This window comes from Gallus gallus, chromosome 17 (assembly GCF_016699485.2).
Source record: "Gallus gallus isolate bGalGal1 chromosome 17, bGalGal1.mat.broiler.GRCg7b, whole genome shotgun sequence".
In the NCBI taxonomy this organism is placed as follows: domain Eukaryota; kingdom Metazoa; phylum Chordata; class Aves; order Galliformes; family Phasianidae; genus Gallus; species Gallus gallus.
Genome location: NC_052548.1, coordinates 7,465,621 through 7,479,894, shown reverse-complemented (window position 1 = coordinate 7,479,894; position 14,274 = coordinate 7,465,621). Strand labels below are relative to the sequence as shown.

The window sequence follows — 14,274 nt, the reverse complement described above, 5'->3', positions numbered from 1 at the left end:
CGCTGCTAGACAAGAACAGCCCCACTTCCGGTGCGAGCCCCGCCGGGAAACGGCAGTACCATAGAGACGGCGAGCTAGAGGGGCGTCCGCCGGGGGCGGCCTGGGCGGAGTGGGGGGGGTGGCGGCGGTGTTGTTGCCCCATGGCGACGTGGGGGCTGCTGCTGCGCGCCGGGCCGCGGCTGCTGCGGGAGCGAAGGGCCCGGGTGAGTACTGAGGGCAGCGGGCAGGGCCTGGGTGGGCTCAGAGGGAGAGGGCAGGGCCCCGCTGGGCACCGAGCGAGGAAGAGAGAGGGGAAGGCGCTCGCCCAGAATTTATTGAAAAGCAAATTAGAGCGCTGTGTACGTTTGCTGATAGCACACATGGAGGGGTCGTTTGTGGTGGTGGGACAGCCGATAGCATCGAGATGGAACCCGTACAATGGAGAGGGGCTGCAAAGGATGTTATTTTGTTTCCTTAGATATCACACTGCTTGCTCAGAAGAACATTTTTCGGGTTTCCCCGAACGAAAGCAGGTTCTGCTGTGACCCAGCAGGGAGGTGAGCAGAGCTGTGTGGGGTTCTGTCGCCTTCAGCCTCACACTGAGGTGCCGTTTCCTCAGGGATGTAGCACCTCTCCTCCTGTTTCGGCCCGGTTCCTCATTGTGGTTCTCTGCAGACGTTTGCCTGAGGCTCTGCAGCCCACGAAGCTCCACGACAGCCACCAGTGCAGCTGGAGAGGACGCCTGGCTGAAGTGGGGCCTCCTCCTCGTGCCCCTGACTGCATTCTGTCTCGGCACATGGCAGGTAATACACACACGTATTCCATTTCTTCCAGGGATGAGAGCTTTGGGGCTGTCGGGGTTTCAGTCTTTGACTGTTTGATATAGATCGGACCATAGGCAGGATAAAGATCTGCTGATATTTTACCTCTCTGCTTTCCCAGTGCACACTGGTGAGGTTCGTGCAAGTCTTTAATAGAGAGATTCATTTTTAAACACTTCCGTTATAAATATTTCCCCCAAACGAAGTCAGCAGTCTCCATTTTCGTATCTCAATTTAATCTGTTTCAGGTCAGAACAAACTTACGACCAGGAAATAGATTTTAAGGTTTGCTGTGGTCGTTATATTGCTCTGTTCTACCAACAGGAACTACTTTTGTGTTTGTGTACTTCCAGATTCAGCGTCGAAAATGGAAATTAGATTTGATTGCCCAGCTGGCATCCAGACTTTCATCAGAGCCCATCCCTCTGACATTAGAGTAAGGAAGCTGAGAAAAATTCCATAGTAAAATCCCGCATTGTAATCTGCCTATCACAGCTGTGATTTTCATTTCATCTTGTTCTCTGCAGCCCTATGGAGTTGAAGGAATTGGAGTACAGGCCTGTAAAGGTCCGAGGGCATTTTGACCACTCCAAGGAGCTCTACATTTTACCACGGTCACTTGTGGACCCTGAGCGAGAAGCCAGAGAAGCTGGGAAGCTGACATCCCATGCAGAAAATGGAGCAAATGTCATTACTCCTTTCTACTGCACAGAACTAGGGTAAGTTAAGTGGTGGCTCACACGAGCAACTCATTTCTTTTTAAGAAATTGAATCATAGAATCACCTGGGTTGGAAAAGGCCTTTGGGATCATCGTGTCCAGCCATCAACCTGGGTCCTGTCCTTAGTCCCTTGGTGCCACATCCACACCTCTCTTAAATACCTCCAGGGATGGGAGCTCCACCACTCCCCTGGGCAGCCCCTTTGATGCCTCATCACTCCCTCCATGTAGAAATTCACCTTAGTATCTAATCTAAAGCTGCAACTTGAAACCATTTCCTCATATCTCATTATTTGTCACCTGAGAAGAGACTGCCCCCTCCTCACTGCAGCCTCCTTTCAGGAGCTGTAGAGAGCGATGATAGCAATTGGGTTTATATGTTTGCCTTTCCCTTAAAACGCATCTCTCAAGTGCTTGAGTCTTGATTCCAATTTGTATTTATATTTCCTTATAGCTGTAGACAGCAGCAAGAATTTCCTTTAATTCATGAGGTATATTTGTCCTGTTTATGTAACTCTAGGGTCACCATTTTAGTCAACCGAGGATTTGTGCCCAAAAAGAAACTGAAACCAGAGACCAGGCTGAAGGGACAGGTAAGAGGGACACAGGGAAATCTTGCACGTTACTTTCTAACCTCTTACCCAGAGACACTTTTGACAAACTAAGAAAGGCAGCAGCCACGTTCAGCTTCATGAGTCGCTGCACTTCTGAAAGGTGCCTTTTCTTGATGCCTTTGATAAAGTAAATAAAGCATCTGCCTTTTTCCCTGCTGTGTTACAGCACTGTATAGCACAACCTGCTGATTTACTTATAACCAGACCTGCAGGTGATGTACTACCAGGTCCTGGTACGCTACAAATGAATCTTGAGAGATTCCTTTTTTCTCCTCTGCGTTTCAGATTGAAGAAGAAATCGATCTGACGGGGGTAGTGAGGCTGTCAGAAAAACGGAAACCTTTCGTGCCCGAAAATAACATTGAAAAAAACCGCTGGCACTATCGTGACCTGGAGGCCATGGCGAAGGTGACCGGTGCTGAGCCCATCTTCATTGATGCAGATTTCAGTAAGTCACAAAGGAACCCAAACCCACAACCGATTTGTGTCGGTCTCCCCCTTTCCTCTGTTATGTATTTCCCTAAGGCCTTTCCAGAGGTATCGTACTAAGTTTACTGTATGAGGTTTGGAAGGTACAGCCACTGGCTTTGCTGGTAATTTGGGAACACCACTGCCCAGAGAAGTGGGCTATCTTTGTGACTTATCACAGTGAGCTGCTCACTTGGCACAGTGTGGGCAGCTCAGGGCTTTGCAGACCAAACATTTAACACCGTGCTGTACCTACAGGAAGCACAGTCCCAGGAGGGCCCATTGGAGGCCAAACAAGAGTGAGCCTGAGAAACGAGCACATGCAGTACATCGTTACCTGGTAAGCTACCCAGCCAATGTCTGACCTTTGTTTTCTGTACATGAAGCCTTAAAATGCTTTCTGTTGAATCCACTGAAAGCAAGGAAATAATTTTTCCCCAGCATTCTTGCTCCTGCATCAGGGAGACTGATGAGATCTTTAGCTGCAAACTGTTTGGCCCTAAGTAGTATTTCCCAGATAGTTTGAAATAACTTTATTACTGAACTGCAGCTGATTTAGGGAACATTAATCAATCTTGGAAATACCATGTAAATGTTTTGCATCATTTACTTTTTTACTTCTTGTCACAGGTATGGCTTGTGTGCTGCAACTTCCTTCTTGTGGTACAGAAAATTTATACAGAAAATACCTCTGTGAGGGGAAAGATTAATTTCTGCTCTCCTGTGCTACAGTCAAGACTGCAGCCTGATCAATCAAGAACTTAATCTCAGGGCACGGGACTTACCAGCTGATGCTGGCAGCAGTTTGGAAGCACTGAACTTCAGAATTAGTGGTGGGTATTGACATGCTTGCTTACATCTGCTTTCTGGACCTGAAGGATGCATTTTTCTATTGTAGTTGGACAGTTTGGTCACAAGCTACAAAGCCTCTTCTTCTCCACTGCTATATTTTCTATATTCAATCTAAGCAAATGAGGCCAAGGGATTTTTCACATAGCAGTCATTCCTAAAGCTAAGATGGGGACACTGCAGTGCCATCAGGATAAATAAAACAGGCCTGTTTAGTACTTGTCTTGTGATTTACATTGCGTATCTTAAAACTTAAAGAGGGACAGATCTGAATTAAATGTAACAACTGCCCACTCCAGCCAAGGGAAACTGTTCTAAGGGAAGCAATAACGTGCTCTGTGCTGCTGTTCTATCCAACCATTTGGTTGTAGGCAAATACAGAAGGCAGGCAATGATCATTTACGACCCACTGGAACCCTCATTAATAGAGACCACTGACATTTAATCCGGAGCTTTATTTTTTTTATGTACACAAACCACGGTACCAAATCAGTACATCTTTAGCCCAGCTTAGTAGCCAGTTCTTTAGCCTTTGCTTTTTCAAGCTTGGCAATGCGAGCCACAGATTTTGGACCCAAGACATTACCGCCCCAGTGACGACGGATCTGCAAAAGAAGGGAGAACAAGTTAGAGTCCTCATACCATCAACTGTGCTCAGTTTCACTCCTTCGTGCACAAGGGGATGAATTCCCACAGTTAGGAACTCCCACGCATTTCTAAAGCAGTGAATTACATTCTGGGAGCAGCACAGATATAACAGTTAAAAGTCTTTTCCTGCCATCACATTAACTTCAGGACTTCAGGGATGGAATCAAGACCAGCTGAAATAGATCTCCTTACGCTCCTCTCCCTGTGTTAGCTCCATTTGGCTCTAACTTGGCGACAGCATTCACCTTGTACCCCATCCTCAGGTAAACAATCTGAATACCTAAAAAAAACCCCTACATACAATCTACACCCAACAGGCTTTAAGCTGATCTCACTCCAAAACAGCAATCTGCATCTTACTGAGAGGGTACTGGAGATGTTCATAGTATGAACCTGCAAGACAAGGGCCATGCATCTTACCTCATCATATCTGTCATTGTAGTTGGTCTTGACAGCCTCCACCAGCTTTGCAAGGGCACCCTTATCCTCCCTGTTGGGGACAGTTGCATTTCTTTAGAGCATCAGTTTAATGCTTTCTGTAAGTCTTTTGTATTGGAATTAAACAGCTCATAATACCACCACCACTTTTCGAGTTAAGTATCACAAAAGGTTGAACACACTAACCATCAGTGCTGTAGAACTTACAATGCTTATAGTTCAGCTTATGCATTTAATAATAACACACCCATTTTAATACACTAAAGTAATCTCTAGCTTCAGGATCTGACAGACTGCTTCATACAAGATGACACAGAGTTCATGCAAACTCAGTTTTAGCTCTTTACACTAGACACAAGTCAGATTTGATATCTATCTGCCTTATGATGTATGCTTATGGGCAGTTTGTTTTCTCCACTACAGTGAAGCAAATCAGCACACAGAATACTTACGGGTTAACTTGGGTGAAAGCAACACAGGTACAAGTTTTCCTGTGCACCAGTCGCCCCAGCCTGGCCTTGCTCTTGATGATGCAGTATGGCACTCCCATCTTGCGGCACAGAGCTGGCAAGAAGACCACCAGCTGAAAAGAGAGAGAGAGTGTGCTGTATCTCTGACAGAACATCCTAGTAGTGTCTCAGCTGGTCTGGGCTGTGGCAATTGCTCAGTGTTAAAAAGCTCATTTTGCTCTTCATTGTTGATTCAGGTGAAGAAATTCATACATCATCGCAAGGGCCAAGCCTCATTCTAAGTCCAGGAAAACTCCAAGCATGCATAAGCATTCGAGTTCTCATAAATAAGCTGGAAGTTTGTTCTAGAACGCACTCTCACCCCAAATCCACTTCTGAGTGGAGCGTGCTTACCTCAATGGGGTCTACATCATGGGCAATCACCACAAGCTGAGCTTTCTTGTTCTCTACCAAAGTTGTGACAGTGTTAACACCTAAAAAACAAATTACAGGTCTGTTTCAAGTCAGTCTCTTTACCAGAGCTTTCACGTAAGCCTCATAGAATCTGCTGCTTTCACAGCACATCATCCATAATGAGAACTTTTCATATCCATTCAGTAGCACAGAGAAGATATTCCATGGACACTTTGCTAAAGCTCAGGGTTAAAAAGCTCGTCTATTTCGCTCTTCACTTTGAGCTCAGGTGAAGAAATTCATACATCACTGCCATAGCATGTCCAATCCTGTTTGGCTGGAGCAGAGCACCAACCTTTCTCATCAGCTTTCTCTCCGAAAGACCACATTCCCATATATGCAAGTAGGCAAGTTCACATGCACTTACCTGCCCGGAGGACTGGTGGTCTCTTAGTTGGAGTATCTCCCTTTCCTGCAGCTTTCTGTTCAGCACGAGCCAACAGCCTCTGCTTCTTCTCTTGCTTAGTTTCTGGCCTGTATTTGTGTGCCAGCTTCAGAAGCTGCGTGGCTAGAAGTGAAATGAACTGATTAGTAAAATAACTTGGAAATCTCAGTGTTGCCTTTTAAAGGACTCAACTGCATCAAGAAGCAGCTGCTGAGGAATTCTGGGTTTGCATCCTTAAGGAGGACCTCTGATACTTCCTATCTCTCTTTTCAAAACAGTAATTTAGGCCAGCAAACTCAAAAAGCTTGCTGTTCCCATCATCAGTCACTATTAAAGCCTCCCTAAAGAACTCCCAGAGACACTGCAGCTTACTTCTTTTTTTAATAAAGTCTTATTTTGGTTTCTCTCCTAACACGCACGCATCAGCCATCAAAGACAGAAGTCTAAAGTGATCTTGTAGGCCACGTCCTTACCTGTTTGGCGATCCAAAGCCTGACTGAACTGGTTGATTGCAGGGGGCACCTTCAAGCGCTTGTACAGAATGGAGCGCTGGCGCTGCAGCCTGATGTAGCGGGGCCATTTCACAAAGCGGGTGAGATCACGCTTGGGCTGGATATCCTGTCCTACAAATACAGACTTTAACTCAAAACCGTTCCCAATCCACACAGTAAGAGCATGCAAGAGGCAAGAGTGCATCAGCGATCTTGGTGGTTATGTATGTCAGCACTACCATTCAGATAGCAAGTATTTTTTCACATCATCTGCACACGTAACAGGAGTAGCATTACAGAAACCTGAACTAGTTGACCACACTGTGTGTAAAAGGGCAAGATCCATTACAACAGGGATACATAACGAATCTTTTAACACAGCGAACGGTCACAGCCACCTTCGATACTGAATGGAATACAGCTCTACCACTGATGATGGTAAAGCAATGGCCTTTATGGCCTGCTCCACTCCATGGCTTTTTCACAGTACTCTTCTATCTACAGCTACATACAACAAAATAAACCACAGTCCTTGAAGCACTCTGTATACCCCCCTACTCACCAATGCCAAAGTTCTTGGGCCTCTTCTCAAAGAGGGGATTGACAACCTTCTTGGCCTCCTGCTTCTTGACTACAGCAGGGGCAGGTGCCACCTTCTTGCCCTTGGCCTTTTTTCCTTTCGGCTGCAAATAAGAAAGACATTTTGTTTTTTTTTTTTTAAACCTTAAATGCTTAATGCACTTAAAGAGCACGCACGCCACCTCAAAAATATGCTTTTACAGATAATGAACAAACCCGGCTGCGGCCCAACCCGGGAAGAGACCAGAACAAACCCTTCGACGTGACCTAAGAGCATTCACGAGATGGCCCGACTTAGAACAGCGAGTTGCTCTCCTCAGCGCACCCGAGGCCTGCAGGGCTGCCCAGATCCCATCCCGCCGCGGGAGCGCAGGCCCAGACCCGCCTCCCCCATCCCGGCTTCGGCTCCCGCAGGCCCAGCTTGAACCGAACCGCCCCCCCGCGGCACCGAAAAGCTGCTGAGCACCCACACTGCCTCCACAAGGGGCCGCGGCCCGGCGAGGTGCGCGGATGGCGCTGGATGCCGGTAACCCCTCCCCCAGGACCCGCTGCTACTCACCATCTTGGATGTAGAGTAAAAAGGGCGGAACAGGGCATGCTGGGGGATATCTATGTGGCACCACCTCTCGCGAGATGTTGGGCCGGAAAAGGTGTGCCCAGAAGGGGGGGCTGACCGGAAGAGGTGGGGCCGGAAAAGGGTGGGGCGGACCGGAAGAAGCAGCAGGAAGGAAAACGGCGGCCATGGCGCAGCAGCGGGTTCTGCCGCAGAGTAAAGAGACCCTGCTGCAGTCCTACAACAAGCGCCTTAAGGATGACGTCAAATCCATTATGGACAACTTTACCGAGATCATTAAGACCGCTAAGGTGAGCCTAGGCTGCATCCGGCGGGGGAGGGAGCAGCGAAGGCCCTGAGGGGAGAGTGTGGGGCAGCAGAGTTGGCCTGTGGGTAACGTGAAGGTGAGATTAGGCTTAAAGCTTAGGGCTTATCGGTGTAGTTTGAAATGAAACGCCTTGTGATGCAGCAGTTGTGTGTCAGCATTTGTGTTTGTAAAGATGAATTTATACGTTTTTGTCTTTAGATTGAGGATGAAACTCAAGTCTCTCGAGCAACCCAAAGTGAGCAAGATAACTATGAGATGCACGTCAGAGCTGCAAACATTGTAAGTACTGCTTTCATGTTCACTTTGTTGGCTGGCACATCCTTCAGGAGCTGTTTGGTTTGTTATTGTATGTAGTGAAGCCTTTATATCACTCAGGAGGACTGTTGCTAAAAGAGTGGCCTGACGTTTGAGGTAGTGGTGCAGTGAGTCCTTTCTGTGGGGCAAAGCTTGGTAGCCTTTGTTGTCAGCTACAGGCTTCTGTCAGAACTCTCACCTGTTGTGGGAGCTCCTGTGTAGTCAGGGATTGAGCAGGAGGAGCAGCTTGGAGGACCTTGTATTATATCTGGAATAAAGTCCTGTTTAAAGGTACTTAATATCTATGTTCTAATATCTATTTTTCTTCCTTTTACAAGGTTCGAGCTGGTGAGTCCTTGATGAAACTTGTGTCTGACCTGAAGCAGTTCTTGATCCTCAATGATTTCCCCTCTGTAAATGAAGCTATCAACCAGCGCAACCAGCAGCTGAGAAGCTTGCAGGAGGAATGTGACAAGAAGTTGATTGCACTACGGGATGAGATCTCCATTGACCTGTATGAGCTAGAAGAAGAATATTACTCTTCCAGGTACAAATAGGGCAGTGGACTTCTGTCTAATGACTCCAGCCCTTCTGGGGGAGTTAGTCTAAACAAATAATCTTTATAGCATAGGTCTTGAGAATGTTCCCAACAAAATTCCATTCCTGTTCCTAATTTGGTCAAACTCTTTCTGTAGTTTAAAACAACTGTCTCTTTCTTGCAGATATCCTGCAGGGTATAAGTGTCATATTGGAGGAGGTATTCACAGCATCCAGCTCTAGGTGCTTGCCTTAATTGGCTAGATGTGACAGGTGATTACAAAGGAAGCCTAAGCAAATTATAGCAGATCAGTTTCCTTAGGGGGTGATATCCTTCTGGAGGAGTCTCTATCTCTCCCTAGGAAAACTAGCTTGCTGAGCTGGGTGCTGATCTTAAATGAGATGGTGATGTCCCGTATCCCCGTTGCGAGTTCTTTCATAAGTGACCTGCTAACACAGTGTGCCTTTTACCTTGTAGTCCACTGCCCCAGTTGCCTGGAGACTTCTTGAGGTGAACATCTGAAATGAGCAAAAATGATGTGCTCAGTTTCATTTGATTATGAAGTATTGTGATAGGATTTTTTTATGGAAGATTTATTAATGATTTGTTTGAGGAATTTTTAAGATTTTTAAAAAGACTTTTGCATAGGAAACAGGCTTTAGAGAATTCAGACACTTTATTTTTTTAATTTTTTTTGTTATGCACTCCAGCACTTCTAATTGATTATGCAGTAAATGGAAGCAGGAGAAAATAACTGAGAATCAGATTAGATTGTCTGCACTGTCCAAACTAAGCGAAGTCAGTGCAATAAAGGTGTGAATTCCAATCAAAAACTTACCTTTTCAAAATCTTACTCAAAATCCTTATGACCAGGTTTTCCACTGTTGTTTCTGCTCTCTTTCTAAACATTCTGAGTGTCTATAGTTCCAGATTAATGAAAATATTTAAAACAATAATTGCACAATATACTTGGCAGCTAGGGCATTGTTTATGGGTAATGTATTTTAAGAGTAAAACTCTTTTTAAAGACTTCTTAAAAGTTAAGGTACTGATATAACATAGCTTAGAACCAGCTATGTTGTTTAAAGAAAATTTGAGATAAAAGTTTAGAGTTGTTTTTCCAGCTTTACTTAGTTTTTTTGGGGAACTATGGCAAGGGATCCTAGAAGTGCCTCAGAAAAGAAGAGTGATCAGAAACCTAAACACGAGTCTTGGCATGACTAGGTCAGGGATCTATCCACTGCACAGACTGTGTACAGCATGGCATAAGCTGCATCCAGAATGACAGTGTGGAGTTAAGTGCCCCACGAGTGCCAGAGGTGCCTCTCCCATGCTGACACCAGGCTGCCATGACTGTATCTCAGTAGTTTTCTGTTCTGAACTAAGGAGTTCAGACCATGCTATCATGGTCTCTTCACCTGACTGGCATGGCATGCCACCTGAAGCAACCCTTCATAACAGAACTAACTTCTAAGCACAAAGAGCTTTCTTTCCTGATACACTAAAGTGGATCTGCCTTTGTTTTCATTCTTGTGAGGGTGGTCCTGAGATGAGGAAACTTGACTTGTCCACAGAGCTATGATCCTTCTACTGAAACCTCACACCATGTAGCACTTAATCATTGCTTTTAGCACTTAATACTTTCCTATGCTCTTTCCTGTCTTTTTCTGCACCAAAGAAATTGTGTGTAAATACAGAAATGGTGATTTATTCAAAGTCCTTTTATAATTAGAATATTATGATATTTTAAATGAAATTTTATTGTCTAATGTGGGGAAAGGGTTTCTGTTATGTCACATAGCCTTAGAGTGTTGATCATGTTTAAATGGCAATGAATGCAAAAGCTGATTTGCTCACAAGTGGGCATTCTGTGCTGACCTGGGAGCCTAGTTGAGGTTTCCTCTCTGTTCTCTATTACTTCCCTTTGGGGCTTAATCCCACAGGACTTATAATGAGTCCTGTGAGGCCAGGATGTTGGTTCTATACAGCCATCCTACCAAACTGTTCTCTGATGCCCCAGATTCCCTGAAGGATACTGGTGAGTTTATTTTAGATGGTCAGGTTGTCCTTCCAGGGAAGGCTATAGAGAAGTGAGCTTCCTGGAGCAGCGTAACTGCAGGTGCTGCAGAGTTGTAAACTGCCCCATGCTGCATAGCTTCCTTTCTTTCTCTGTGTTGTTAGCAAGAGCTGTAGGAGGACTGTAAAAGGGAATGTCTTGTGCAGCAATTGCCACTACCATTGGTGCCTAAAACTGAAGCTGAGTAGGAATCTTCACTTTCAGTCTCTGTTCAAGTATTTTCCTAAAGCTGTTCATTTGTGCACAGATGTTGCTGTGCACCCTGAGGGAGTAGAGAAATCCCTTCTGCACACTAAGAAACCTTTGGTTAAAGGACAGAGCAGAAGGTTGAGTGGTAGTGCTGTGGGCTGTGCAGCTGCTTCTCATTCAGCCTGCCTTTCAAGGAGTGTACATGAGAGGTAGAGCTTAGACTTTAGGAAATGTTGTTTAGGACAAGGGAGAAGTACCTACACTACTGATACAGGTAAAACGTTCTTAGTAACCAATCTATCAGGATATGCATGGATGCGACGTTTGGGCTCACCTTGGAAGCCATTGTTTGATGTATAAAACTGTCAGAAAAGGACCACAGTTCTGATTTAGTCCCAAAGGTCTTCACTAATTGAATACAAACTTGCTTTGTGTTGGGGACTCTAAGGCAGGGTGACTATCCTCCAGCAAGAAAAAAAAGAATCTTCCAAGAGATTTAGCAAAGGCCCCAGATATAAAACATATATCCACTGCTTTCCCACTTCTGGTATGAAACCAACTGGGTGATGCTGTCAGAAAACACTAAAAAAAATGTGGTGCTTGCAACTAGTGCTTCATGTGCTTATTCTTCAAAGCAGTAAGCCCCAAGTCCAGCTTTTTTCATTCTAAACTCCAAACTTGTATTTATGTTCCATTGCTCCCTCCTCTGAGATCGCAGAAGCTGTCTTTGAGTGTGGACTTAAATCTCAGCATTTCATGTTTGTGCAATTTGAAGTGTCTCGTATTTCTGCACTTAAAAGTATCTATTCAAGTCCATACATTAAAAATGTAAATAAAGCTGCAACAACAAAAATCACTTGACCCACTGGGTTTGTTTTACTCCAATCACAAGCTGCTTTTTGCTCCAGCACTCACTTTGTCTTGGGTGTGTCTCTTGTGCCTGCAGCTCCTTCCTCTCTTTGGAATTTGTTCTGTTTTTGTTCTGGTTTCTTCCAACGCTTTCGTTTTCTTAGTTTTGGCCCTTCCACGTTTTATTTTCCTCGGACCACACACAGTCAAGAATCAGACAGTTGTTTACTCTCCCACACTGCTGTATCATCTCATACTATAGTCTGCAGGAGTCAAATCCAGTAAGCTGCTTTTGTAAGGACTGTGGTACTGCTGAGACCTGGAGAAGCTGTCAGTGCTTCATAGGCTGGGGATTTTCAAAAGAAGACCGAGGTCTTCTGTGGGACACTTTACTGAGGTGGTAAGGGTGTCAATAGACTTAAATTTAGAGCACGATTTGTATTTTTTTTTTTTCCTCATGTAGGTTGTAGTAGAACTCCTGTCTTTGGGGTACCAGAACCTCAGCCCAGATCTATCTATGGACTGGTAGTGTCTGGATTAGAACTGAGACTCTTATTTTCAGTTTGTAGCAATAACTTTGTCTTTGAAATTTCCCTGATCCTTACTAGGCTTTTAAGATTGAATACCAGCCTTTACAGGGTATTTTGGGAAAGACCAGTGTCACAAGACCTGTGATGAATTTGTGAACACAGGCCTTATATCCATGAACATTTTTTTGCCATTTTCTTAATGCTTTGCTTCTGTCTTGCTTTTCTCCCTCTCCTCTTTCCTTTCTCTCCTCCTTTATCATTGTACCTGCTGCCTCTCCTTACTGTTTTTTTTTGTTCTGGAAAGCTACAGTCTATGTGACAGCAATGATCTACCACTGTGCGAAGCCTACTGGAGAGAAGACTTTGATATGCCATCTCCTGAAAGCCTCTCCATGCCTCTGACAACTGCCACGGCAGAGCAGAGTATTGCTACCTCTCAGAGCTCAACCCCATCACACCCTCACGTGAACGGGCATGGGGCAGGCCCCACAGACCACTCCTGAAGAGGATTCTTTGCTGCTGGACACATTCCTCCTGGTGGCACTGAAGAAGTCTTCCACCTGCTGTACTGAGCAAGCATCTTCCCATCAGGACAATGCACTGGAGCTGTATTTGCAGGTTTCTGCTCACTGGATAGCCACAGTGCTTTCTCCATTCCTGGGACATTGCCATGAGTGTTCCTCTCACTTAAAAGAAAGTGATAAGTGAATACAAAGCTGATTGTTCTAACGAATTAGAGTTAAGTTTGCTTTTCCACAACAATTACACGTGGAGTTGATTAGAAATCCAGTGTTTGTTTCCATTTGAATTTCACAACAAGTACATTGTGGAGTGCTGGTAGTTGAATTTGGTTGGTTGGTTTAGAAAACTTGAGCCAAATCTGGGGATAGTGACTGTTCTGGGCCTCTTTACTCTATTTCTCATGTTTATTGACATTCTGGCTGCTTTAAAGGTTTCTCAGGATGCCATCAGACAACCTGTAATACTTAAGTAAGAATCTTGCAGTATTTTTTACTCAGTATTCTTCACTGTTAAAGTACTTCATTTTGCTGTGAATTGTTTAGGAGGAGGCTCTCCATGAGGCCTGTATTGAAGAGCAGTGTTATCCCTTTTGTGAAGCAGAGGGCAAACAGAATCAGGCTGAGGTGTTAATAATGTGACTTGCTTAAGGCTACAGATAGAAGCAGGAGCACACTTTGATTAGGCTGATTCCAATGGTTACACAACAGCTTTCTATTAACATAGCTTGAGCTAACGTTTATGTTCTTTAACAGTTTCATCTAATAACATTTTGAGACAGCTGAGGTGTGTGGAGCTGGGGGGGAGGAGGGGGGGAGTTGCTCAGTTTCCTTCCAAACAATCTTGGTGCTTTGTGTGCAGCTGTTGGGCAGCTTGGTCTTTCTGCCCTTTATCTCTGCAGTTGTTCTGAGTTGACCCTAAGAATGCATTGAAGGGGATAGAGTTGGGCTGGAACGTGGCTGTGGCAGCTGCATTACCAACAGACAGTTCAGTGGAGCTTCCCCAGCATTCTGCTGTGATGTCTTGTTTGTTAGAATGTGAATTTGGTGTACTTTTTGTTCTACTTTCCTTCCATTCCACTTTTTTTTTTCCTTTTTGTATATAGGTGGTTTAATAAATAACTCTTTTATATAACTGAATTGTGTGTTTTTTAGCTGTAACTTTTTCTGACAACATAAAGCATGAATGCATGCCAGGATGACCTGTATGATCTGAAGAAAATCGCTAGTCTTGCAGCTTATGCCATACATGCAGTCCTCCTCATGCTGCAAAGCATCATTAATGTGTAACAGCACCACAGCTTCTGGGAGAGCAGCTATCTGGGAACCGCCCGTAGCGTTGCGCCTCGTGTTTGCAGAACTGGTCCGGCTTTATCTTGCCCTGCCACCCCCAACTGAGGGCTGCGGATCTCCAAGCGTAAAGGCAGGCGGGCGGGCGGGGGAGCCGAGGCGGGCAGCCTTTCCCACGCAGCGGGACGACTGAA

At 45.1% G+C, this 14,274-nt stretch overlaps 3 protein-coding genes and 3 non-coding genes across 8 annotated transcripts; 2 read left to right on the top strand and 4 right to left on the bottom strand.

Moving 5' to 3' along the window:
• The first annotated feature begins 102 nt into the window (after positions 1 to 102).
• On the top strand, positions 103 to 3,668 carry SURF1 (SURF1, cytochrome c oxidase assembly factor). Its single transcript, NM_001012653.3, has 9 exons — positions 103 to 203; positions 458 to 536; positions 655 to 782; positions 1,154 to 1,236; positions 1,328 to 1,519; positions 2,040 to 2,112; positions 2,419 to 2,581; positions 2,860 to 2,941; positions 3,232 to 3,668. Exons 1-9 carry the CDS (start codon positions 141 to 143, stop codon positions 3,296 to 3,298), a joined length of 930 nt encoding a protein of 309 aa, NP_001012671.1. The 5' UTR covers positions 103 to 140; the 3' UTR covers positions 3,299 to 3,668.
• Positions 3,669 to 3,885: 217 nt separating this feature from the next.
• On the bottom strand, positions 3,886 to 7,499 carry RPL7A (ribosomal protein L7a). The gene is made up of 8 exons (NM_001004379.2): positions 7,474 to 7,499; positions 6,898 to 7,018; positions 6,318 to 6,467; positions 5,827 to 5,967; positions 5,400 to 5,479; positions 4,989 to 5,119; positions 4,519 to 4,588; positions 3,886 to 4,055 (listed from the first exon to the last, which is right to left on the bottom strand). The coding sequence occupies exons 1-8, from the start codon at positions 7,474 to 7,476 to the stop codon at positions 3,951 to 3,953; spliced, it is 801 nt and encodes a 266-aa protein (NP_001004379.1). The 5' UTR covers positions 7,477 to 7,499; the 3' UTR covers positions 3,886 to 3,950.
• LOC112530007 lies at positions 5,196 to 5,268 on the bottom strand. The gene has a single exon (XR_003071044.1). It is a non-coding gene; the product is annotated as a small nucleolar RNA SNORD36 (small nucleolar RNA).
• LOC112530008 lies at positions 5,638 to 5,714 on the bottom strand. Its single transcript, XR_003071045.1, has one exon. It is a non-coding gene; the product is annotated as a small nucleolar RNA SNORD36 (small nucleolar RNA).
• LOC112530009 lies at positions 6,536 to 6,610 on the bottom strand. The gene has a single exon (XR_003071046.1). It is a non-coding gene; the product is annotated as a small nucleolar RNA SNORD24 (small nucleolar RNA).
• Positions 7,500 to 7,610: 111 nt separating the features above from the next.
• On the top strand, positions 7,611 to 13,930 carry MED22 (mediator complex subunit 22). Of its 3 annotated transcripts, none has more exons than NM_001389418.2 (4): positions 7,611 to 7,778; positions 7,994 to 8,074; positions 8,428 to 8,636; positions 12,583 to 13,930. In NM_001389418.2, the coding sequence occupies exons 1-4, from the start codon at positions 7,656 to 7,658 to the stop codon at positions 12,773 to 12,775; spliced, it is 606 nt and encodes a 201-aa protein (NP_001376347.1). In that variant the 5' UTR covers positions 7,611 to 7,655; the 3' UTR covers positions 12,776 to 13,930. The 3 variants fall into 3 exon arrangements, with proteins under 3 accessions (NP_001376347.1, NP_001376346.1, NP_001039295.1); NM_001389417.2 differs by having other exon boundaries at positions 12,577 to 13,930; NM_001045830.3 differs by lacking the exon at positions 12,583 to 13,930 and having other exon boundaries at positions 7,619 to 7,778; positions 8,428 to 11,750.
• The last annotated feature ends 344 nt before the right edge of the window (positions 13,931 to 14,274 follow it).

Excerpts from the sequence above, each read along its gene's own strand:
- MED22 (NM_001389417.2), top strand. The coding sequence starts at position 7,656 with ATGGCGCAGCAGCGGGTTCTGCCGCAGAGTAAAGAGACCCTGCTGCAG. Across the intron at positions 7,779-7,993 it reads AGATCATTAAGACCGCTAAG|ATTGAGGATGAAACTCAAGT; the intron begins GTGAGCCTAGGC and ends TTTTGTCTTTAG. Across the intron at positions 8,075-8,427 it reads ACGTCAGAGCTGCAAACATT|GTTCGAGCTGGTGAGTCCTT; the intron begins GTAAGTACTGCT and ends TCCTTTTACAAG.
- RPL7A (NM_001004379.2), bottom strand. Across the intron at positions 6,468-6,897 it reads GCCCAAGAACTTTGGCATTG|GACAGGATATCCAGCCCAAG; the intron begins GTGAGTAGGGGG and ends CTGTATTTGTAG. Across the intron at positions 4,589-4,988 it reads GCTTTCACCCAAGTTAACCC|GGAGGATAAGGGTGCCCTTG; the intron begins GTAAGTATTCTG and ends TGTCCCCAACAG.
- SURF1 (NM_001012653.3), top strand. The coding sequence starts at position 141 with ATGGCGACGTGGGGGCTGCTGCTGCGCGCCGGGCCGCGGCTGCTGCGG. Across the intron at positions 204-457 it reads TGCGGGAGCGAAGGGCCCGG|ATATCACACTGCTTGCTCAG; the intron begins GTGAGTACTGAG and ends TTGTTTCCTTAG. Across the intron at positions 1,237-1,327 it reads CCCATCCCTCTGACATTAGA|CCCTATGGAGTTGAAGGAAT; the intron begins GTAAGGAAGCTG and ends TGTTCTCTGCAG.